The sequence below is a fragment of the Phaseolus vulgaris genome, chromosome 7 (assembly GCF_051622355.1).
Source record: "Phaseolus vulgaris cultivar YP4 chromosome 7, ASM5162235v1, whole genome shotgun sequence".
Lineage (NCBI taxonomy): Eukaryota > Viridiplantae > Streptophyta > Magnoliopsida > Fabales > Fabaceae > Phaseolus > Phaseolus vulgaris.
In genome coordinates this window covers 5792511-5818273 of record NC_143504.1, presented here as the reverse complement: position 1 = coordinate 5818273, position 25763 = coordinate 5792511, and the positions used below count along the sequence as shown (strand labels likewise).

The 25763-nt window shown below is 30.0% G+C and overlaps 4 protein-coding genes across 14 annotated transcripts; all 4 read right to left on the bottom strand.

The window, feature by feature from the left end:
- Nucleotides 1-2352: 2352 nt before the first annotated feature.
- LOC137829017 (heat stress transcription factor A-6b) lies at nucleotides 2353-4773 on the bottom strand. Its single transcript, XM_068635812.2, has 2 exons — nucleotides 3948-4773; nucleotides 2353-3438 (listed from the first exon to the last, which is right to left on the bottom strand). Exons 1-2 carry the CDS (start codon nucleotides 4254-4256, stop codon nucleotides 2686-2688), a joined length of 1062 nt encoding a protein of 353 aa, XP_068491913.1. The 5' UTR covers nucleotides 4257-4773; the 3' UTR covers nucleotides 2353-2685.
- Nucleotides 4774-9536: 4763 nt separating this feature from the next.
- Nucleotides 9537-12981, bottom strand: LOC137828570 (acireductone dioxygenase 2). Its single transcript, XM_068635197.2, has 7 exons — nucleotides 12872-12981; nucleotides 11677-11788; nucleotides 11494-11588; nucleotides 11143-11257; nucleotides 10931-11055; nucleotides 9993-10063; nucleotides 9537-9911 (listed from the first exon to the last, which is right to left on the bottom strand). Exons 1-7 carry the CDS (start codon nucleotides 12887-12889, stop codon nucleotides 9845-9847), a joined length of 603 nt encoding a protein of 200 aa, XP_068491298.1. The 5' UTR covers nucleotides 12890-12981; the 3' UTR covers nucleotides 9537-9844.
- A 2624-nt stretch (nucleotides 12982-15605) lies between these two features.
- LOC137828569 (glycerol kinase) lies at nucleotides 15606-18952 on the bottom strand. Of its 11 annotated transcripts, none has more exons than XM_068635190.2 (6): nucleotides 18669-18952; nucleotides 18494-18573; nucleotides 17983-18082; nucleotides 16781-17458; nucleotides 16496-16696; nucleotides 15606-15802 (listed from the first exon to the last, which is right to left on the bottom strand). In XM_068635190.2, exons 1-6 carry the CDS (start codon nucleotides 18753-18755, stop codon nucleotides 15758-15760), a joined length of 1191 nt encoding a protein of 396 aa, XP_068491291.1. In that variant the 5' UTR covers nucleotides 18756-18952; the 3' UTR covers nucleotides 15606-15757. The 11 variants fall into 11 exon arrangements, with proteins under 11 accessions (XP_068491291.1, XP_068491292.1, XP_068491294.1 ...); XM_068635191.2 differs by having other exon boundaries at nucleotides 17983-18079; nucleotides 18669-18936; XM_068635193.2 differs by having other exon boundaries at nucleotides 17827-18079; nucleotides 18669-18935.
- A 3674-nt stretch (nucleotides 18953-22626) lies between these two features.
- ARD4 (RmlC-like cupins superfamily protein) lies at nucleotides 22627-25460 on the bottom strand. The gene is made up of 5 exons (XM_068633914.2): nucleotides 25238-25460; nucleotides 25053-25140; nucleotides 24885-24979; nucleotides 23943-24182; nucleotides 22627-22928 (listed from the first exon to the last, which is right to left on the bottom strand). The coding sequence occupies exons 1-5, from the start codon at nucleotides 25247-25249 to the stop codon at nucleotides 22800-22802; spliced, it is 564 nt and encodes a 187-aa protein (XP_068490015.1). The 5' UTR covers nucleotides 25250-25460; the 3' UTR covers nucleotides 22627-22799.
- Nucleotides 25461-25763: the final 303 nt, after the last annotated feature.

Genomic DNA, 25763 nt, shown 5'->3' with positions numbered 1-25763 from the left:
TTAGAGAGCCGCTCACGAGTTAGGGTGTAACTGTGAGGACACAACATTAAGGATCCGAATGACCCCCTTCGTCAAAAGGAAGGGTGATGCGCAAATCGTAAAAAAAAAAGATAATATATACAAAGAAGAAATCTTGTAGAGCGTCCTCCCGACCATTACATACCCGGTCGGTGTGGCTACAACTATCGTCATCATCGCGTCCGAAGGAGAGTCAGGTTTCAAAATAGATACTTTAGACAAGAAATCGTCTAAAGCAGTAAGACCCCTAAAACAAGTAGGGACGTTTAAGACGTGTGGATCAACCCACTTGTAGCTCGGATCACGCTCGACACACTCTTGGGCACAAAAGATAAAACAACAAATACGTTCATAAGCGCCTCTATTTATAGAAAAGCCTAAAGGAGAGAGAATAAAATGTTCACTGCTCAACACTGTTATATTACCTTTCATTCAAAGGCTCACGATCTATGAGGCTCAGACACTTCTTTTAAATGACGTATTCGTGTCGGACACACGTATCAGTGTCGACACTCGTAGGACACTTATCAGTGAAGTATTCAATTCAATAAATATTTGTTAGATTTTTGAAAATTCTAGCACGGTTCTAACACAATTTTAAAAGATATAAATACAATAATTTTCTAAAAACTCAAATTTATTGTATAAATTTTTATTATGATTATAAAAATAAGGAACAAATTCTTTTAAACTAGTCATGAAAAATATCTTCATGCTATCAAAAAAATCTCAAACATACTTTTGCACATAAATATTTATTTTCAATTTATATAATTCAAAATTATATAATATATAAATTCATGTCCTCGTGTTCTACATTTTAGAGATTATATGTATCTCCGTATGCATATCTGTGTCGTGTCAGTGTCCATATCTGTATCTGTGCTACATAGCTCACGATACTCAACATCTGAAACGACACAAATTGATAGCCGTTAAATCTCTTCGATCAAATAATGCTCACCAAACGACTTTTCGAAAAAGTACGCGTCACATCTCTGACAACATTAAATGCACCCAACAATCACATCTCACCTCGGGGCACCCAACGATCACATCTAAACTCTTCAAAAACTAAACTAACGAATCCTTCAAGCATAGTGTACCGGTCGGTACCGGACGAGCCAATCTCGGCCTTGATAAATGGCACACTTTCAAGACACTTAATAAATGGCAGCAACGACAATTACCATAAGTCTTAATGAGTCATAAGCACGTCCCAAATTATGCGAGAAATATCTATGAGAAATCAGCTAAATACTGATTAACTAAAAGACGTTAAAGATATTCTTCGTATATACCAACATAACTGTATACCAATATATCTTGCTATAATCAGGGATTATGGCACACATCAGTGGGTAACTGATATTCAGCCCGGGCCCATGACCAACTCTATATGTAAGATACGCTTTTATCATTTTACAAACATACACTTTTTACACAAAATACTTACTTATCGTTGGAGTACCTTTTTCAGGTCAACCCCGACCAAGCACCAACTCTTGAAGAATGAGACTTAAAGGAATAAGATAGGAGATCACTGACACGTCAGCAATTATACAACCAGTTTCAGGTTATCTAGACCCTCTTTGCCTATACAGGTGCAAGAATATATTATTTCGATCAATTGAGGATGACTAATTACTAACCTTTTGTGATTTAAATATTTTATTTCGATCAATTGAGGATGACTAATTACTAACCTTTTGTGATTTAAATATTTTTTTTCTTTTATTGAAGTCTATATGCAATGGTGATCAACAAAACTATTTTGGATTTGAGACAGTAATAAAGAAATGTTTTCTGGGTTATAAGTAGACATACTTTGTTAGTCATTTATGCTTTTGAAGATTTATGTGTATACATAGCATGTTTTTTATAACATGATTGAGATAAATATCACACATTAATTATTATTTTTATAAAAAATATTTACTTTATTCGTTGAATTTTTTCATCTGTGAGTAATCTCCAATTTTATCATCAGTTCAGCTTTTGGAATAGTTATTAGGCCAAAATTGAAGTCCCTTGATTAAAAAGATAAAAAATTATTTCGCCTAAGTGAAACAAAAGGTGAAAGAAAATTTTGAAAAATTTAAGATTAGTCATAGGAATTTGCAGGATTATGAAGAGACACGTGTCAACACTGCTCATGCATGTCATGTGCAACCTTATCAGCAAGACAGAAAGTTGAAGCAAGCAACCTATGCTCCAATCCAATTCAGTTCAACGTCATCGTAAAATCTTATGCAACTCAAGGTGCAACCCTACCAAGAAGCCCTTCTAAAGAGATGCCTCTTGAAGTGGAAATCGAAATCGCATGAAATCATATGTCCAAACCAAGAGAGTTCCTCCACAACTTATTGCAACAAAACTATGTATCATTTTCACATGAGATATTAACTTGAAATAAATTTGACATAGAATAATTGAGAAAACGATGTGAAGAGCCACCCTTTTGCACTCTATAACTGTCATCAAAAGGTGTCCATTTCTTGATAATCTCGGGCTTTAAATGTGGAATAAAAATTTGACAAGAAAGTCAGCTTAGCATCTTCAGTATCAACACAAAAACTTGTCAGAGAAGTGTATATATCTAAAAGGAATTAAGGAGATACTGCTATGCGTTGAAGCAATGGAAATGCAGCTAGCCTTTACAATCTCCTATTTATAACTAGAAGCCAAATAACCAAGTTGCTGAGCCAATACATCAACACCTAGTACACCTTGATCTTCAATGTCCTCTTTGAGCAAATCTTGCCAAAACACCTCATCAATATCTTTATCTATACTTTCAAGTTGAATATAATCTCCCTCCATTCTCTTTTGCCTTCCAATTTGCTCCTCCAGATTCAAACCAAGGTCAAGATCAGGTACCTCAAACTCCAATACTTTCTCATTGTATACTTGAGGTTCAAGTTCAATGAAACTTGAGTACTCTTCAGCGCAATCTAATTCTCCTACTTCAACAACATTACTAGGCCCTTGATCAAGACTCCTCCTCTTCTTGGAAAAACCTTCCTCGAGCTCCTTTCTCAGCTCCTTTTGCTGAACCAATTGTTGCACGAAGTTAGGATTCTGCATTACCCTGGCCAAGAAATTCATAGTTTGTTGCTGATTCTGTTCAGTCTTTTTAAGCCTTCCTTCAATTGCTTGAATGTGAACTCTAGTATTCTGTTGCTGTTGTCTGAGTTTCACCAACTCCCCCATAAGAACTTGTCTGTCACGCTTCAACCTATCAACTTCTCTATCTAATCCAAACTGCCCCACCTCAACACAAGGATCCACACCTTGCTGCATCGCATGAGATTGATGATTTGTTTTCCGCCTTCTAATGTTCTTCAAAAGAATCCTTTTCCCTCTAAGAAACATCTCATTAGCAAATTCCCACTTATCTGGATCAACCTTCTTAAACCCCTACAGTCATGTCAAATTCCCTCTAATTCATTTTCAAATGTATTAAAAATACTGTCGTATAATGGTATGACAAATGAATATGATTAAACTCTTTACCTAAACCACCTAGCTATGAGTGACAACAAGTTTATCACGCCTTATATATATATTAAGATATAACAACATCACTGCAAATTAAAGGTGAATACCAATACTGTCTTCTATCGTTTTATGTTGCAACTTTACTTTTCCTTTTCAATAATCAAAATGGGGAAGTGGGGAAATAAACACAAAAAGTGGGGCCCAAGCCAAACCTACAGTGCCAAATATGATAACTAAGATGGAAGAATTAATACTAACACATCAATTCATGACAAAGAAGATGATTAAGATTATATACCGTTGCATCTAAAAGCAATCCATAATGAAAGCAACATTTCATTTCATATCGCAGTTAGAAAAACTAGCTAGGAGAAGGATAAAATATACATGATATTGGATAATTGGAAGTAGAAAGAGATGTTACTGACATAGGTGTTGAGTTGCCTGACAAAACTGGAGAAATTGTTGTGCTTGAAGAACTTGGGCAGAAGGGTTATGGAAAAGGCCTGTGGATCCCACACAATGAAGCTGTTGTTCCCCGAGCTCCAGGAAATTATATGGTTAGTGGAAGGGTCATCAACAATGTCGTATGTTTTTGTGAGGAATGGTGGAAGGCCAGTTTGATGGAGCCCCTCAATTGGTTGAGGAACAATCATTACTGGATGCGGATCATAGCCACCATAAAAGGAAGAACTTTCTCCAAGAAACTCTTCCTTCACTCGACCCTGAGGATTCATGTTGGAATGTATGTAGAGCTCAAGCTTTGATCTAGCTACCCTTCTTAATTCTAGCTGTGAACGTGCCTTTGACCTTGTTATGAGGCTCTCTTAAAGGAGGAATCAACACAGATTATGTCAAGTACAAGAAACTAGTTATATATGTTTCAAATTCTATCTACATCCAATGTCCTATCTTGACACGAATATGATTGTTCTTGATATGGATAGTAAAAACAACTATGAAAACAGCTAGTCAATGCAGTAGAGTTAAAGTATTGATAAAGGAATTTGGGTGATGAGTTATGAATAATGACAAACTGAAAAGAAAGAACAGATGTATTGGTGTGGAATTAGCTATTGCTCATAGAAGAGAAACATGGAGGAGAGAGAGAGGAGGAGAAATGGAGCAATGAATGTAGACTTGTATATGATGTAATAGTCTGATGATGGGAAGGAAACTTTTGGATCAGAGCGACGTGGAGAAAGGAGAAGCAAGTACAGTATGAATTTTGCTGATATTATAATTGGATGTTGTTGTTACCTTTGTTCTTTTCCCTTTTTGCTTTTTCTTTTGGGATATGGAGAAGGTAAAGTAGATGGAAAGAGAAATCTAACACATATTTTTTCTTCTCTGATTCATTATTTCTCCTTTGGGAAAGTCCTTGTGGCTTGCATTAATTGGTTTAGTTGTGAGTCACCAAAGGTGAGGCAAAACAAGGATAAGATATTTGTATATTAAAATGTAGAATTCCCTTTTGGTTTTTCTTTGTGTTTTTTGTCAACGGCTTGGGTAATGAAAAGAGCATCACCACATGTGAAAACCAAGAACTTACCAGACCCATTTACTTTATAATTTGTTTGTTTTGTTTCATGCTCTCACTTTTTTGTTACTTTCTTTTTATTTCCCTCTTCTGTGTGGTTTCTTTCCCAATTTAGCAAGAATAGTTCAGAAATAATTTGTTGACTATATCATACCATTCACTATTTATTATTTATTAAATTATTTTTTTTAAATGATATGTCAATGTCATATACATATCCGTGAAATGTTCAATTAAAAAAGTATTTGTTGGATTTCTAACAATTCTAGTACGGTTCTAACACAATTTTAAAAAAGAAAAATACATTAATTTCTAAAAATTCAAATTTATTGTATAAATTTTTATTATAATTATAAAAATTCAAATCATTTTGAATCAGTCATGAAAAACATTTTTCTACTCTAAAAAATAATCTGGAACATACTTGTGTACATAAATCTTTATTATTAATTTATATAATTCATAATTATATAATATATAGATCAGTGTACTCGTATCTTACATTTTAAATATTATATATATTATATGTATCTTCGTGTCCGTTATATCAGTTGTGTTACATAGTAGCGAATCCTATATAAAAGAGACAAATTATTATATTTATATATTATTATTTTAATTATGTGAGAGTGTGAGAAAACTGAATATTAATCATGTTTAAAATATTTATTTAGTGTAAATTATAATTAGGTCGGCCTATTAAACAATAAAGTATTTATATATTCAGCGGAGATCCACCTGACAGGTCAAACTACTCACATGTGGCACGATATATATTTTTATTTTATTTCGCAATCCTAATATTATTTCTCACGTATTTTTAAATTGTTTTTCTCATGTATTTGCAACATTGTCGTGAATGAAAGGAATCTGATATTATTTTGTGTACTTGTTTTCAGTACAAAAAATGATAAATAGAAATCGAGGAACTGTTTAACTTTTTTGAGTTCAGAAAATAGAAAAATAATAACAAATTATAAAATTTGATAATCAAACATTTATAATTTCTTTTATGAAAAAACAGTAAATAAAATAAGACATTAATATTTGTTTGCTTTACGTATTTTCCTTGTACTGGAGTTTGGTCAGTTCTTAACTTGGTGACAATAATCTGAATCGAGACATGTGTCATTGATGATAGACAGAGACATTTTCAGTCCTCAAAAAACAAGAAACAGTGATGTTTCAGATATCTATCAGTACAGAATCTCCTCCTCTTCGCGTATGCATAATTTTTAAATATATAAAATGCTTTTGAATTTAATATAATGTATTATAGTTTAGAATTTTCATATTGTTATCATTTTAAGATTTTTTGTGAAATTATATATTATAATATTATTAGATTTTATCACAATTATTCTAAATTCATATTAAAGCTCATTTAACTAACAATGCATTTTTTACGCAAAAGATATTTTTTAATAAATCTGAAATGTTTTTGACCAAAAAGTAAAAAAAAAATTCAATTTTAAAAACAAAATTAATTATTTTGTAGATAAAGTTCGTAAAATATTTATTTTAAAAAGAAAAAAGAGTAACAGTGTTGTGGGTAGGTTGCCAAAATAAATATCCAGCTACACCAATATTATTTTATTCCAAAATAAATTCATCAATACATTTTGTATTTTATTAATATTATTATTTACTTTTCATTATTTATTCAATCATCGGGCCACATTCACGGGGCTGCTTTGTCTCTCAAAAAGAAATTATTGTTACTATATATATATGTTTTGATGATTTTTTATTAAATACTTTAATATATCAAATTATTGTTACTATATATACTAAGCTTTACACATTACATTAGAATGATTAACACACCAGTAGAGGAGCTGCAGGGGACACGAGGCCAGACACGTGTAAGCACTTAACTAATATTTTAGTATAATTATAATTATAATATTATAATAACATTGAAGATTAGAGATCTGAGTAGAAGAGAAATCATAAAAGATACTTTTACACCACGAAATATAAAAAAAAATTCACTTTGTCAATTCATTTAATAATATATACGATTAAAAAGTAAAAATAATAAAAATATTAATTTATCCGATTGTTAAATTACTGTAAATATTATTTTTGGTATCAAACTATAAGAGTTGATATCACATGTTACTATTTGTTGCTTTTGAGATTGTTTATATTTTTTTTTATTGTTATAACATAAACTCGAATTTAAGCTTCTTAAGTGAATAATAATCTTTATCTATTATCATATTATATTATGATTATTATTATTGATATTATAATTAATGATATTATTAGTATTAATAACATTCATACTATTAATATTTATAACATCCTTCTTTTATCACGTCTAAAAATTATAATATACATAAATATTAAAATAAATATTTACAACTTATAAGTTGTGCACTTGTTAAAAATACACCTCTATTTATAGAAAATTTAATACATGCACATATAAGAAATTAAACATTACATTTGCCATCTTACTATGGAGTTCTCTCGCATGTAATATCACGTCACATACAAAGAAAATAAAATACAAATAAACAATAAACTGTCTACTTTTAAAATTTATACTATAAATGTGACTTCAATTAATAAGCATAAATTTATTTATCCTTATACATTTTCACAAAGAAATCAAGTGTTTATAAAAAATCCATAATTCATCTCTCTCATGTCAGACTTATAATGATCTACAAAGAAGACATTGGTTACTTCCGGAAGACTTATGCATTTAAATAGACTCAGATATTTGTGTGTCATAATATCTCATTATGAATCTACACAACTATGTTCATAATACTCTCAATGTCAAATTACCTCTTATGACAAGATTAATTCATATAACAAGTCAAGATAATTGCTATCTTCCAGAACCTCCACTTTCAGAAAATAACTATTTCAATTGATTTATCTCATTCAAATCAAGAATTTTGTTCACATCACAATCAACTTGAAAATTTACCAAATCATCAAAATATATCATTTCAATACTTCCACTTTCAATCTCAAACAAAACACATCAGTTTACTCAACAATACAACCTGTAAGAAAATTGGATGAACCCCACATCCAAATCTTCTAACATAAAATTTTATTTAAAATAAAACTAGTTTCCTTTACCCGACTTTGAGTAGGTGTGCTCATAAAGAATTCAAATTCCTACAAAATCCAAGAATAGTTTAACTCCAATTAAAATTCTGATTAGATAATCTTATTATGCTCACTACCAAGAGTCTAAATACGACTTTTGATTGTTAGTCTAGTGAAAGATGATGCTACAAATATAGAGAAAAGACAGAAAAAAAAAATTATAAACAAATGATAGTTATATTAAAATAAAATTCAAATAATTTTTTTATTTATTTATCTATTATTTTTTCAATAAAATATTCATGTGTTATTTTAATTATACTATTTATAATCTAAACTATATTTTCTATGTCCTTGAACTTATACGATTAAATATTTTAAAAAACTTAAATTATAAATATTTATCGTTCTTTTATGTCACTAGAATATTTTCAAATTTATAATAAAAACTTGTTTTTCATATAAATTATGATTAAAAAATCATATTAACTATGTTATAATACTCAACTAAATAAAAAAAAAACTGATTATATAATTTTCAGCATATGTGTGCTAACTTTTCTAATTATTTCACACCATTTACTACTTAGATTGAAAAAACGACAAGCTCGAAAATAAAAAAAATAAAAAATAAAATAATATATACTAATAAACTTTTTGTGTTACAAGATAAAGATTTATAAAGAAATACATACTATCATTATTTTCTTATGTATCTAAATAACATAATCGATTATATTAAAAACGTTATGTTCAAAAATATTATTTATATATTATAATATTATATTAATATATTAATATAAAAAATCAAAATTTTAATATAAAACATAATAGCATATATATTTAAAATAAAAATATTAAAATTATAAGTAAAGTTTAAATTAATTAATTTACATTTTTAGATTTTATAAAATTATCTATTTTAACTCTAATTTATATTTAAAAATTGTTTTTTTTATATGAAATTATATTTATAAATTGTTTTTTAAGTATATAAACTATTCTACTACATATTAAAATAATAAATAAAAGAAAATAAACTTGTTTAAATTTTAATAATTATAAAATAATTTAAATATATTACTATTTAAAAATATATTTTTTATTGATTAAACTTCACTTTCTGCTTTCTTTATTATCTTTTCTTTCTATTCCCATTCACCCTCTTAACATATAATAATAGCAGACTTTAACATAACTTTTACTATTGCCAAAAATTATGAGAACTCATGAAATGTAAAAAAGTTCAACTAATGGTAAACCTATCTTCACATTGCATCAGCAATCATTTTCTTACACATGATCCATTAAATAAAATTCAAGCAAATATAATTAAATGATAAACAGAATTTGTTAAATAAGACTCTTACTTCAATGAAACCTACCCAAACACCACGACTGATTTCTGCCAATTGTATATTTTAATCTAGTAAAACTTCAATGCAGCCAAAACATACATAAAACATATTTATGGTTTTTCTCTACCAAATTCTTGTAATAATACAATGCAATCTGTATACAGTGAAAGGCAAGAAATACACTCCAGTGGATACATCAAAGCTAAATGGGCACCAACACACAAATGCATACATAAAAAGACAGAACCCTTTATTTAAAGAGCCATATTATTTTCTTTTTTCAACGTTACTACTTTAGCAACAAAGTCTTAGTCCTTTTCACCTCCTTGCATAGATCAGGCAGATCAGATCTTTACGCAGCAGCATCAACAGCATGGTTAGCAACATCCTTTTCCACAAAATCCTTTACATATTGTTGTCTGCGCATTGAAATCATACTATGAGGTTTGGCAAAAAAGCATCTGATTGTATCACTGACCACTAATTTTATTAAGTTATACCTTGCTGGGAGATGATCATTTGGGCGATTGTGTGGAGTCCAAACTGGCTCACCAACAAAAAATCGTAGTGCCTGCAGATCATAAAATAGTAAGAAGCACTTAAAAGATGGACTAAACTCAGCAAAATTAACCTAAAAAGAAAGCTTGAAAGTGCACATTAATTGCTGGAAGATAACAAAAATAAGCTTGTAAGATATTATATTTCAAGTTGGCATAGTCCTCAATCCTAGACATAGCAGCCAACTCAAAAACCCTATAGCTGTTACAGGATCGTGGATATATAGATGACTGCTATAATGAAAGATAATAGACAGAAGACAAACATCTCATACTCTTTACTAGGTAGATACACACAAATTCTTTTGAAAAAATATCCTACACGATATATTCATAATCAATAAAAAAATATCACGGTTTATCACATCATTCATATATTAACATTTAACTTGAGCTACAATTAACAAGAGATATGAGTTTAACCTAGAGAAGAGTTTAACCTCTTCGCTCCCTGGGGTAAAGGTATATACATCTACCCTCTCTAATTGTATATGCATATAATGGGGTTAAGGTTTATACATCTATCCTCCATTAGTTGGCTACTGTGATTTTATTGTAGTGGCCAGAAGCCATGACATTCTGCACTAGTTGATAGCTATCTCCCAAGTTACATCTTAAACTTAACATATCTACAAGAATGCAACTAAACATTTTGTTTTTGCAATCATGTACTCTTTCTTTAAAAACATACACAAACAGACTCGTAAAATGCGTTCCAAATGGTACAGGGAAATGTTATAAAGTATTCTGAGAACCAAATTAAAAAACATCAAGTTCACAAACAATGGGGTAGAGGAATGAAGGTATAAGGAGATAGTGCTTTTCTATTAGCAACAGAAAAAGTAGAGGTACAAATATTTTTGTATATATGCAACCAATACCTTGATGTAGTTGTTCTCATCTAGTGTAAAGCGATGATAAATTCCAGCAGGTAAGATGATCATTCCTCCTTTCTTGACCCATACACGAATCCAAGCTTCATTGCGATCCCTGACATCAAAATAGCCTAAACAAAAACAGGATATTTTAGCAACTTGGCAGGGTAGCACGAGGTGGCAAGAAAATCAAAGTAAAGCTTAAAATTAGTTTGCACCACTTCCAGCAGCACAAAAGCGGATTTCTTCATCAGTGTGAAGATGCTCTTCGAAGAAGCTTATGATTTTCTGTTCATAATTTGGCAACTTTTCTGGGCAGACCTCACAAACATCCTGAAGAAAAGGTGTCACAGGTTAAATTATTAAAAAACATAATCCTAGTCAGGATGTCAAAATGCAACATGCTAGACATGAAATAAAAAATTTTAAAATGTTAAATATTGCATAAATAAAGCACAATGTTTGAAATAATCAAAATTATAGCGAGTCTTTTGCATATTGTTGATTTCATTTTGAGTAGAATGAAAGTTAATTCCAAACAACTATAACGAAACATTCGTATAACAAACCATGTAAGTGTATCCACGTTCTTCACGAATCTTTTTCAGCTCTGGATCAGTCTCATAGTTATCAGCATCTAATTTCCAGCTAAGCACTCCAAGTTCTGCAATTTAAAACAAACCAAAGATCATTCAAATGTCAAGCTCTAAATCTGCTCATAAATATAACAGACACATGCAGCAGAAACTTACCAGCAAGTTTATCGAATGAGACAAACTCTTTGGGTTCTTTGTGGTGGGGGAGTCGTTGATCTTCATCACTATCATCCATGTACCATGCTTGAAGGACTTCCTCTCGTGGATCCTATGAAAAAAATGAAATTGATTAAAAGGATCTCACCATAATTCTGAATGGGGAACTCATACAACCTCTGCACAACCACAAAAGTAACAGCAACAACTGAAGTGCACCCTTTTTTTCTATTTTTTTTCCCAAGTGGCTAGTTTTCTCTTTGGGCGCATATAGATCATTAGATCATGTTTCTCCACGTTTCAAGTATTATCTGTATATCATTATAAGTATTGCGTTTCTTCAAAAAAATAGATTTATTATTCAAAATGATTACATGTTTGGCTTTTGAAGAACGAATTTGATAATTCTCTGATTCATTTTCTCAACCCAGTTGTTTCAACTTGTTCATACATTTGTATGACTATTGAGGAACTTTTTTACACATCTAACTAATTTGATATAGTTTGAGCAAATGATCGATAACAAGATTGACAACATAATAGTAATCAGAAAGCAAATACCATTTTAAATAGAGAATAATTGGCTTTGAAAAATCATCACACCAATGCTATGATACCGTATAAGACATTTAGACAAAAAAAGTAAGTTCTCTAGGAGTAGGAACAATGATAGTTAGCATCCAATTTTTGCAACCAAACTCCGAACCTACTACCTATGCAGATCAACATCAAACTCACCTTGTGAGGTAAAAAAAAGTAAACAACCAATTAAGAGTTCATTACTTCGCACCTGACACAACATCCTTAAGACTTTGTGCAAATTACCCAAACCCTCACACAACATCCTTTAACTACTTAAAATTAAAATTAAATAAATTTGTTTGTCTCAAAATTCCAAGGAATTTTGTGGGTAACACGTAAAGCCGGTTTTTTCTTCAAATTTGTTTGTAACAAATCACGAAAATATCACAAGTTCCTCATGAAATCTAAAAACACCCACATACACACAAACAAATAGCCAAATTTGAATTCAGATAACAGACTATGATCGTTAACATAATCATTCACGATGAAATCTGCGCTTAATTATCGACGCAGAGGAAAACCACGAAAATTTCTTTAAGACAAAAGGCAGAATTTACTGATAAAAAGATGAGGATTTTGAAAAGTTATAAAAGGAGAGTTGGAGGATTACCTTGTCAGAGGAAACCATGGTAACGAGTTTGCTGCTACAGTTTGTTTCAGGCAATGATTTTTCAATGGGATTTCTGCAATCCTGTGCTTAATGCCTACGCAATTATAAACCCTTCAATTGCATCACGATTTTACCAAAATACCCTTTTCGTTGTGGAAAAAAATGTTGCCTTTTCAAGTTTTCTTATCAAGTCCTAGAAATTATTGTTTTGTAATTATCAATGTGACATGGTAATTATTTATAGTAATACAAACAAGTAAATATAACTAAAAAAAATTAAAGTAACAATATAAGTTTTATTTTATTTATTATCAAAGTAACTAAGAATAAAATTATAAAAAATATTACAGAGGTGTATCTTATGAATTGTTATAAATGTATTTTTCCAATTAAAGGTTAAAATACCAAATAAACCTAAATCGCTTTTAATGTAACAAACCGTTTTCTTAACAAAACACGAGCATGTAATTAATGTACTTAGGTTTCTTTTAAGACTAAAGGAATTTTTTATTTTTTTAAAAAAACTTTTATATTCGACATAATACTTGAGAGTTTAGCTAGCTGATAAGTATTCTTCTAAAAAATATATATATATATATATATATATAAAAAAAACGTGTTATTAAGATTTCCTGCAACATTCTTATTTTTCATATTTTTTTCGTATATTAATGTAGCAACATTTTGAATGTTTTGAGTTTAATAAAATTAAATTAATCAAAATCTTTCTTTATCATGCATCACATGGTAACTATACCGATAATCCTTAAAAGAAATTACTATGAGTTTGATTATTATTATTTTTTCAATTAGTGAAAAGTCATTTTTAAAATAAAAATAATGTAGTTAGATAATAATTTGATTATGGAAGAAAATTAAGAGCTTTGTCCAAACACAGAGGAGATGGTAGAAACGTAATTTGAACAAAATAAGGAGATGCAAAAATTTCACAAACTTAGAAAGAAGAGTCCTTATATTACTAATAAACTAACGAAAAACACACGCTGTCCAGAATGTATATTTATATTTTTATTAAATTAAAAAATATATAATTATATTATTTCTATATTTTTATTATTTTATAAATAATTAATTAGAAATTAATATAATTTAAAAAGTATATAATTTTATAAAAATAGTATTAAAATAGTCCTTATTTAAATAAGATATTTAATTATTTAATTTATTAAATAAATAAAGAAATTATTTTCTAATTATTAAAAGGTAAAATTGTCCAATTAAACATAAATATAAATATTTTTTATATTTTTATAGTTTTTTAGACAATTTTTTCTCATGTAGTTTTTTTTATACAAATAGTTATTTTAAATTTAAAAAAATGAAGAGAATAATATCTTTATTAATGTTATGGATGTTGAAACATGTACCATACATATTTATAAAATTTAATTAACAGTCAATTCAAATTATTTATCAAATTGTAAATGATGGATGTATTATGTTTTAAAACTATTTTTAACCTGCCATTCTAACATTGTAAATGCAGAGTGTTGTCCAGATCAAATTTGAAAGATCAACTAAATAAAGAAGTCTTCAAAAATTCCTTTCACACCACACATGTTGCGTACCTTATGGTTGCGTGTAAGTATTGTTTGACAATTTTTAAGGTGTGTTTCATTAAATAAATAACAGAAACAAAACATTCTTTAAGTTGTTTAGTAAAATAAAGAAACAAAGGTTAATTTTCTTTTCTTTTTATTAACTACAAAAAAGTAAAAGAAATATATATATATATATATATATATATGTGTATGTGTAAATTTTCCTATTACAAGATTTTAAAAAAGCAATGCTTAAAATAATGATAACTTAATCATTGTACACATGTTTAGTAAAGATCAATTTTAATTTCAATTGTGGGATTAAAAAGTGTGTCTGTAATTTCAGCTATAAATTTTCAGAACGTGAATTTGCAAATAATTTTTTAGTAAAATAATTTGATCTTATGAATCTGAAATTTTATGTGTGTGTATATGTATACAGTATAAAGAGTGATTCTTTTTTATTATATCTAAATGAAACTAATCATCTTAAAATTAGTTTTTAACAAATTTATAAAAAGTAGTTCTGATTATCGTCAATTATAAATACAATTAATTGTTAAAATAAAATATTTTTACAGTTATCCAAAAACAACAGCTTGCTTGCATATTTTCATTTCATTTATTTATCAAACCAAACCATTGAATATGTATAAAATTTGAACTTTTTAGTTTGCTGTTCTCAGTATAAAATTTGAACTTTTCATTTAAAGTTGACAATCTTACCACTAAGTATAATTTACTTTTTACTGATTTTTTTTTATGAAATGAATTTCGGATAACCTAGCAATTCAAAACATAGAGCTCAATTAAATTATAATATATAATTTCAACTTTCAAATCGGAAAAATGTCTCAAATATTAGCTGTTTACAATGATATTTTATAATGAAAAATGAATGGGAAAAAACCCCAGACATTTATTTTTCCTCTATAGAATAGATGATTCAAATTTAACATTGTATATAAAGAACTATATCAATTTTTGAATACTTTCCTTTCCATCTATTTTTATATACATTCTACAAGTCAATTTATTCTATCTAAATATATTAATTATTAAAAATAATTTATTATTTAATATGTTTCAAAATATATTTAATGGAACAACAAATTAACTATTACTAGCTCAAGAAATATATTTTAAAAAAAAATAAAAAATAGTACATATAATTTTTACCACGAAATATAAATTATATATATATATATGTAGTAAAAACTTTATAATTAAAATCTTATACACCTGTCTCTTTTTCCTTTTTTTCTATCTTTCTCTCTTAATTATAACATTATTCATATTTGAATAAATCACCTTGGGTAGCTGGCTATGCATATTCCAAAGCTCTAGTTTCTAATGCTATTGATATTTCCTGCGAAAGATGGAGAGCATGTCTATGTTAGAAGAAATACGGCTAAAATAGACAACAAAAAGATTTTATTGGAACCAGACAAGAAACAAAGAAGTATAGGCGTAAATTTCCATCACATAATAATATATACTAAACATCTGATTTTTTTCATCATCTACGTTGATGCAATAAAAGAGTGTTTCTCCTAAAAGAGTCACCCCCTCCTTTATGTTGATACTGTTGTTCTACTGATATATTTGTTATATGATATATCCCTTTTGTTGTAGGTTACACTGCCAAGTGCTGTTTTTCTTGTAAAGAATTTACATTGAGATAAAGTGGGAGAGATTGGAAGAGTCATACTAATCTATTCCTTCATTATTTGATATCTCCACAAATTTGTCTTCATTATTTTTTCTCTACTGTCAATAGGTTCATCTCTGACTTGCCACTAGATATTATAGATTAATATAAAATCAGAAACGAGCATTATTAGAGTTGGTGCTTCCATAACCAAATGTGGACCCCAAATCTTAAATTTAGGAAACCAGAATTAGAGCAAGAGCAACTCACACATACACTCTTGCACACATATATTGAAATTAACAGAAGTTAAAATACTATGAGTGGAATGGAAGCCTATGGATCCTCAATATCTATCAAAGTCTGTCATTAGATCAAAACAAAAAACATTTACCAAAACTTTTAACTTGCCTGTGGCTTTGCAGTGCTTGAGAATAAGCAGCTTGATGTGATTGTCTGTCCATGATCTAAAAGCCATCCCACTTCACTTAGTGTTTCACCTTCCTTGTTTTGTTTAAGTGAACACCACAGCTGCTTAGGAAGTAATATATTGCAGTCTCCATCTCTGACAGAGTCCTGTACTTTCTCATCAAAAAGCTCTTGAAAGATCCCCTGTAATTAAAAAGAAAGATCCAATAAAAAAGGAAAATCCAGATTGCAAAATAGAAGGGTAATAGAAGAGATCCTTGCACTCACGGTATTTTGAGTACCAAAAGTGGCGATAGCTGTAGATGCCTTCCAGATACCAGCAACATCAGAAGCAGCCATGGGTGCAGTAGAAGCAAAGGCAGAATCACGGACAGCACAACCTCCTAGTTGATCACCATTTCTGAATGGCCCATACCACTGCTCACGAAATACTCTAATGCCCTGTAGCACCATCTCTGTGTTATTTAATACATGGATAAACTGAATAACCCTAACCCGAGATTCACAATCTTGAGGATTGATCATGCAGCACTCCAACTCTAGTAAGTTATCCTTCTTTTGCCAGACAGCAACATAAGAACCACTGGATTGGTAAGCAAAGGCATTAAGTCCACTAATTCCTTCTCTCACATTCCTCTCATCCACGCTGTACTGTGTAGCAGCATCAGCCTCGCATCCCACAGTTGGAAGTAACTGAATGGATTTGTATTGAAGAACACGTTCCTTTGGTTCAGCAAGAGTGGGGCACTGAGTCTGCCAATCGAATACTTTAACCTCCCATTCCCGGTATGCTTCAGGCACCACGGACTCGGGTAATTCAATTGGCTTTCCTTCATTACTGAAGTCTGCTCCAAATCCATCCCACTCACCAGAGACTCTCCTGGCAAATTGAGACCAGGCTTCAATACTTGTGTCCCAAACCGTGGAAATAGTTCTACTTCCATCCTACATGGAATAACCAAATTGGTATCCAACTACCAAAGATTGCATGAATTCTAAACAAGACAAATGAAGCATAAATTTACATAATCATGGACTATATACATTATCCAAACTGGGGGAGAGAGGGTGGTTAAATCAATAAAGCAACAACACCCACAAGTTACAGTCACACTTTACAATTATTTTTTATAAAAAAACAGAGTGAGCACCATGTTGATCCTTCAAAAATACAGGCTACATCACACAAGTCCTCTACTTATATCACATGCGTGTCTTCAAATAAAAAGTTATATACCACTGGTTTCACTCTTCAAAGACCAACCTGAGTAACAATCTGATATTAACAGACCAAATTGATGTCATGTATATACCTGTGGTGAACCAATTGGAAGACCATTGTACTGATACATGTATCTTTACTCTTAAGAATTCCAAAATGTACACTTGCTCAAAACTAATCCCTGCAAGATATGACAACACGAATCGAAAAGGCAAGAAACACATTGAAAAGGTGCCCCTAGTCTTACTTGATAAGAATCTTTGTTTCGGAGCACATCAATTGGACTATCAGTTTCAACAATTGCTTCTTCGGTATCTTGATTGACTGCACACATTAAAGTTCTCCTGCTTTTAGATTCAAACATACTCAGCTTCAGCAATAAGAGGATCATATAAGATAACAACAAGGGGCAACAATTGGACACAAAAATAGTAAGATTAAAAAATAACAACTTAAAATAAACTGTTTTTTGGCACCAAAAATATCTCCAACCAATCGCTGGAGACTAATTCCTTTCAAAAGGTAGAGATTCCCGAAGTGCTTTTTATCAATCCATGCACATGGTCAAGAAAGTAACCCTGAGAAAATACTTAAGAAACTAAGTTATCTACTTGCTAATAGTTACAATAAACTTTAGACACATTGACTTTTCGCACTTTCACTCCAATCAAGAACACCCCAGAAGTTGAAACAATCCCCAAATTGCTACCAAGTTGAAAAATCTCTATAAAAACAGGCTCAGAAAACAAATTCAATACCTCCTCCTCCAATTGAAGGAAAATGGCGGGAGTCCCAGCATCCCGGAAATCCCAAATTTCTGATTATATGGCAGTGAGCCCTAAATTATAGACACATAGGAATTTTAAGCATAAAGCAGAAAAGCAAGGAGGTAGAAAGAGCAGAAGCATGAAGCAGGGATAAGGAGAGAAATACACGTAGATAGGGTGAAGATGAAGAGGGGTGTTGTTGAAGAAGGCATGAAGATGGTGAAGTGGTGGTTGTCACAGAGAAAACAGCCATTAGTGCAGGGAAACAGAGAGAGCAGAGTTGGTTAGTGGCTTAGCGAAAAATGGGTTAATCACCAAACAAAGAAATTCTATAATATTATCCTTCATATTCCTCAAATTTTCATTTTGAATACTTTCTACTAAGGATCACAAGGCTTTGCATGTGGATGTGGCTTCTACTTCCTTCTTACCCACTCCTTCGCAAATTCACAATTATAATATGATTTACAAAATATCCACCAATACTTGCCAATAATCATCAATATTTGAAAATGATTAATAATTTTTTTTTTCATTTTGAGAACATACTTTTTTTTAAAAAAAATAAATTGTATTTCACTAGTTCTTCTATTTTATCATGGTAAATAAAATTATTATGTTTTAATATTAGAATTGCAATGTATACTTGACTTATATTTTTATTCTAAGCATGATGACTTTCCAAGGAATGCTTTGTGATGATTTGGCTACTTTTTAAATCTTTGTTTGGATGGGTTGTGGCATTGTATTGAAAGGCTTGGAGGTTCAAAAAGTTTTGTAAGTGTAACTATTTTGGTAGGATAAATTTGAGGTGATTTGTGTAGAAAGAAAAAAAAGGGATGATGGAGGGAATACTCCTTTTGAAAATGAGAAGATTTGTGTGAAATGATGGGTAAGAATGATCAATTACGAATATGTTCCTGCATTAAAGGGTGTAAGTGTATGATATGGTGACTATGTGTGTAAATGAAAGAACGACCAATATAGGTATCACTCATGAATTTTAAGCATTAGACATCATGAATATGTGAAACCAAGAAGGTATAATGGATTACACTCTTAATTCTAATTGATTGTAATCGGATTCAAAGACCCTTTTCCTGATGCATTTGTACATAGTATGGTCAAAATTTTCAACCAATACATGCCAGGAATAAGGGTAATCTATCCAAGTGACTACAAAGTGTCTATAAATCCACTTGTTAAATGTTTGACTTTGTTTTTTTCATGTATTTTGGTTAAAAGGTGAAGTTTTGATAATAAAAAAATTACATGTATAGTTAGGTACGAAAGTTTTAATTACTAACTAATTAGATTTTAAAATTTATTGTGAAATTGAGAGCTTTTATTTATAAATATATTTTTTTATATAAATTAAAACTAATGCTCTTTTGAAATATATTAAAATATGAATAACTTTAACATTTTGTTATTTTTTTATTTTAGCAAAATTTAACATGAAAAATAATTATAATATAAAATTATAATTTATCAATATTTACACCTTCCCAGACTTTAAATTATATTTCAATGGATCATTTTTTACAAAAAGTTGCTAACATGAACCTAATCAATCTCAATTAAAAAAAAAAGAAACTGCACCTATCTAAATATCTCCAGCTACACAGTTTAAAACACTGCACCAAATAAATGGTTTTGGAGCATACAAAGAAAAATGTCAGATTCCATACTTCCTTGAGAAAGAAATTATGAAGAGCAATAACTCACCACTGTCAGAATAAAGAAAAATTGGGAATATCCATGGAGACAAAGTAATTGGAAAAGGCATGACAGTACATAGAAATATTTGAGGATTACATAGGGGAATTTATTATTATAAATGCAACTTAATTTAAAATCATGAGAATTATATTAAATGAACTTTTTAAGTGTAAAAAATATTTTATTGAAATTTTTGTTATCTCCAATATCACATATGTAACTTTTGTCATTATCACATATATTTGCCTAAGAGAGAAAAACAAAGATTTAAAAAAAAAAATAGGAAAACATACTCTTATGATTGATTTTGACTTTTGTTCTTAGTATTCTAGATGAAATATTAAAGAATAGCGGTTGATAACTGATTTATTTGTTTTTGTTGTATTTTGGTTCTTCTTTCGTTCTTAAGTCTTACGTTTTAGTCTTCCATAAAAAAATTTATATTAAAAATTTATATTTAAGTAAGTATTTGATGTTTAGTGTGTAATAATTATTATCTTGGTCTACTTTGTTTTTGTTTTATGTGTTTATAGATATATATTATTAACGAGTCATATTTAATCTAGATAATCATATAGATAAACCCTGATGTGTAGTGTATTTATTTTATCTTAATCAGTCATACGGTCTTTGATACAAGTGTTACAGATCATCTGACTCGACTGATACAAAATATATATATATATATATATATAATTCACATTATTATAGATAAATTATGTTTGTTATTTAATATTTTTATTGTATTTGTTGAATTTATAATAGTATATTTAAAAAGAATAGCACTTGGATAATATTAAAACAAAACAAAAATGGTGTTTTGTGGTAAAGAGCAGAAAGATAAACTTCACGGAAAATTTAAAAAGCTGAAAAGGTAAAGTGCAGGAAAAATTGAAAAGCTAAAGGGGTTTGGGAGGCATGGAGGGGAAAAACCCCTCATAACTTTAGAAAAGTTAATATTGTGAATGGTTTTGGAAGAAATTGGGAGGCACGGAGGGAGAAATTGTGAAAGCGATAGGGTTCTGAGAAATTTAGGATAGGCATCATGTTTGATATTGAGGAAGGGGCACTCATTGTTTTAATAAAAAATGAAAATAAGTAACTATGAGATTCCCCCACTTGGCTGTAATTGAGAGGTAAAAGGTAACGCATTGAAATTTTTTTTTTTTTAATGTTGATCTGATAGTGTAATACCAAATAAAAAAAAATTAAGTTTAACTCAACTTTATTAAATCGTATAAGGTGAGATTTACATCCATTTATATACTATAAAGTGTCATTATTTTTAGTTAATGTGAAATCTCCAAAACACCCATCAGTCAAGGTTGCTAACTTGTACATTAAATTATATATTTATAGATAATTCGATAATGGTCCGATAACGAATAATCTAATAAGTCCAACAAACTTTTGTTATGATAAGTTATAAATAACTTTCATACCGTCTTAAGAAGGGAACTTTAAGTCTAATTAAACTACTGAATCTCTCCATACTTGTTCACAACTCATTTCTTATATTCCCCAACCAATGAAATCATTCATAACATGTTTGAATGGTCAATCCAATGGCGTTGACCATAATAAGGTACATTTGATAAAGCTAAGAAACAAAAGTCTCGTATGGAAAAAACTACTAACTCACTTCATCAAATTCGTCATCGAAACAAAGCATGATGTGGACCAAACAAAGTCAACTCACATTCCCCATCATCCGTCCACACCTTGCGAAACATGACAAATGTGCAAAAACTCACTCAAATAACCACATACACAAACCAAATAATCACATAAACCAAATAACCACATATTCTTAGATCCACCAACATAATCACATTTGGTGATATTTGGTGACAATGAATTCATTACAAAATACACAAACAACTACACTATTTACATCTCACATAAATTTTGTCAATGACCAATCCATTAACCTTAATCATTCTTAGGACAAAATGACGAACAACCTGGGAGTATCAATGCGGTTGTATAAATATTGTAATTCAAAACAAAAATGCACTACTTACTTTTTAACTTGATATTTAGTTCCATTATCCATACACCTTTGAAGCACACCAAACATGAAAGTAACTCGTGTTCTACTCCATCTCATTTTAACACATTCATCTATGACCTTAGAAACCTGTGGACACTGAAGCAAAGAAGGAACACAATGCAGATTCTAAGACACTCAAACATGTTTTCCCGTGCATTTCATCCTTTCCCTGGACAACCAAACCAACCCTATAATCTCAAAGTATTAAGCATTCATAATTCCGAACACTAATAAGTTATGAACCACACACTTGTTAGCACCTGTCCGATGCTAATACATGTCAGTATATCCTTAAAAAGACAAACTTGATTTAAAAAACTAAACACAAGTTAACATAATGTAATAGCAGTTTCACAAGTCAACCTAGTTGTATATAAACATACATCATAAGCTTTTAAATCTGTTACATCTTATGCTTTATTTATGTTCACATGTAGGTATTTTCTTAATGTAAATCTAAAAAGATATACCAACAATTACATCACAAACTATAAGCTATAAAGTTTAGAGTATTTCAGGGCCCTAATGAGCTGCAAGTGGTACTCCAAATTTTCCATTCAGGACCTTCATGTATTCCTTTCTAGCAGGATTTTCTTCTTGTGGTCGATTATATGCTGTCCAAATTGGCTCTCCCTTAAACAACCTCATTAACTGCACGCAAGCACAGATATGTACACAATAAAACCATTATTAATCAACGGAGAAAATTCATGAATCTTAATATCTTTAAACGATATTAAGAGAACATAATTTTTTCTTTCTTTCTGCATCCCAAAAAGATGAAATCTAAAACAAAGGAGCTTTTTTAAGAAAAATGGTGCACTTTTTACGAAGAATTTATCAAAATAGAAATTTTTAAAAAAAAATATCGAAATCGTGCAAGCATGACTTAACTTTAGATTTGTCACAAGTAAAGTAGTATCAGCATGACATGACTTGTCAATATGATACGACTTCAATTGTTTTTATATTAGACTAAAATCCTGCAACATTTACATGACTTTTGCTTGAGATTATTTTATCATTTATACTAATATTAATACATAATTTTCTATAATTTTTGCATTAATATATTATTATTAATTATCCCATTCAAGGTGGATAATAATGTGGATGATTGAGATAATAGTCTCATTCAAGGTATTTAGCTCAACAATAATGACTATTTACATGACACAATAACATACATGCAATCATACATTAATCATATTATCCGATATATATTCTCTCCAAAAGCCAACATCCAATGGCAATGTAAGTTCACTTAATTTTACTTTTCATGATATAATTTTATTTATCTAAAACTTGATTTCGAGCCGTATGACACACCACAAGAGTCCAGCCAATTCCAACCACAACCTTCTTATCAACATGTTGGGTCTTTTTATTATGTTAACAATATCATTACCAGATCCTTATTGAGTCCAATCTTAAACAACTATCGATGTCCACTTACATGGATCATCATCTTCATTTTGACAATTTTGAAATCATATCATATTTGCAGACTTATTCACAATAAAATCGTGTCATGCTAGCATAAGTTATCCATATGAGATTTTTTTTTAAAGTGTCAATTTAGATTAATTCTTCTTAAAATTGCATCAATTTTAAAAATAAAATCTAGAAAATATATGGTTTTGGTTAGCATAAGCCTTTTCATACCTTCACATAGTTACTGGGGTCTAGGGTAAACCGATGATAAATTCCAGCAGGTAAAATTATAAGATCACCAGCCTTGATCAAAATGCGAATCCAACGATCAGCTTTGTCTCGCACATCAAAGTAGCCACTTCCTTCCAAACAATAGCGAATCTCTTCATCTTGGTGAATGTGCTCAGTGTAGAAATTCTTCAACTTCTCTTCATAATTTTCTATCTTTTCTGGGCATAAATCAAGCATGTCCTACAGCGAATAAAACATATATATTCAATATGCAAATAAATGTGATATCACCTAAAATATTCGTAACAAAATGGTTAGTAATTAGCTGCAAACCAAAAAGATCGCGCCTTCTTTGTCTTATGTTATTGAAATGGACTCATAAATTAACCTCAAAGTTGTCAGATCTCTAAACAGACAATAACATGATTGGTCTTAGCAATTACTACTTAGTATTGAAAATTGGATTCAGTCTCAGAACAATAGTGTAACTGCTAAGTCTAATATATATGGGTCTAGTCTAATTGAGGACTTTAACCAAAATTTATAAGGGTCTAGTCTAATATAAATTATTAACTGACATTTTATTTTCAACGAATAATATAACTAATTCATTTGTTAATGTAGCAATCTTTATATTAAAAAAATGAGGCCTTCAAAAGTTAAAGTTTGCAAAAAAGATAATCTTCTGTAGTTCTATATATAGAGAAATTTTATGATACTCTTCTCGGAATTCAAGGGTTTCGGTTTCCATTGTTGGCTTAAAAAGCATGTAAGCCAAAAAGTCTGGGATTTAACAGAATACTGTCGCAACTCTCCAATTCATATCATCCTGGAAATTCTAATACTGATCTTATCATGCGTTAATCAAAGAATAGGTAGGAATCCATTATCTGATTGCAGAAAACAAAATAAATAAAAAATTGAAATAAAATAAAATAGTACCATGTAGTTGTATCCCCTAGCTTCTCTAATGTTGGTCAACTGTTCATCGTTCTCATAGATAGTTGGATTCAGCTTCCAGTACAACACCCCCAATTCTGCAAAACTCACAAGCAACGTCACAATGAAGCAAAATGAAAGCGATAGAGAGAAAGAGAGAGAAGAGGTCACCTGCCAATTGGTCCAATGAAACTGATTCGTTGGGATCTCGACGGTGAGGAAGCCTTGGATCTTCATTGCTATCGTCCATCAACCATGCCTGTCATGTCAAAATGTCTTATTAATAACGAAGCTCCTAAACCTAGACCTAGACCTATACCTTCATTCATCCAATCACAGAGAAGAAAAGAACTCACCTCCATCGCCATGAATAAGAACTTTCAAGTTTCAATCACTCCTGTTCCTTACTCTAATTCTCATTCCTTCCCTCTATATATTTCTTATCACACCACTAAAAAATTAATTATAAACCACAGATATTATTGTGGCGCATATTATATACTTTTTTCTACTTTTTTTACCATCTCTTCTTCCGTCATGTGACGTGTCTACGTACATGTGGCTGCTGTTTTCACGAAGAAGAAAAAATATCATCGTCGTCGTTTTATGAGATTGTTGTTTTATGGCTTTTCCTTGCACGCATGTATCAGAATAAGTTCAGGCATTTACATAATTTATCATATTTTTCCAGTCACAAAATATACAATATTGTATAATAAGGATTAAGATATAACATACAAAGAGAAAGCGGAAAGAAAAGCCGATGGTTTAGTTAAATAAAAATGGAAAAAAAAAACATGAAAATCAAAATTTAGTAAAAAAACAAAAAATCACACAAAATTTATAAAAAGTGTATAAAATTTAAAAATCGTAATATAAAAA

Excerpts from the sequence above, each read along its gene's own strand:
- LOC137829017 (XM_068635812.2), bottom strand. The coding sequence starts at position 4,256 with ATGAATCCTCAGGGTCGAGTGAAGGAAGAGTTTCTTGGAGAAAGTTCT. Across the intron at positions 3,439-3,947 it reads TCAGGCAACTCAACACCTAT|GGGTTTAAGAAGGTTGATCC; the intron begins GTCAGTAACATC and ends ACATGACTGTAG.
- LOC137828570 (XM_068635197.2), bottom strand. Across the intron at positions 11,589-11,676 it reads CTCATTCGATAAACTTGCTG|AACTTGGAGTGCTTAGCTGG; the intron begins GTAAGTTTCTGC and ends TTTAAATTGCAG. Across the intron at positions 9,912-9,992 it reads AATGATCATCTCCCAGCAAG|ACAACAATATGTAAAGGATT; the intron begins GTATAACTTAAT and ends TTCAATGCGCAG.
- LOC137828569 (XM_068635190.2), bottom strand. The coding sequence starts at position 18,755 with ATGGCTGTTTTCTCTGTGACAACCACCACTTCACCATCTTCATGCCTT. Across the intron at positions 18,083-18,493 it reads TCCTTCAATTGGAGGAGGAG|CAGGAGAACTTTAATGTGTG; the intron begins GTATTGAATTTG and ends TGAATCTAAAAG. Across the intron at positions 17,459-17,982 it reads GAAACAAAGATTCTTATCAA|GATGGAAGTAGAACTATTTC; the intron begins GTAAGACTAGGG and ends TATTCCATGTAG.
- ARD4 (XM_068633914.2), bottom strand. Across the intron at positions 24,183-24,884 it reads CTAGGGGATACAACTACATG|GACATGCTTGATTTATGCCC; the intron begins GTACTATTTTAT and ends TATTCGCTGTAG. Across the intron at positions 22,929-23,942 it reads ACCCCAGTAACTATGTGAAG|TTAATGAGGTTGTTTAAGGG; the intron begins GTATGAAAAGGC and ends GCTTGCGTGCAG.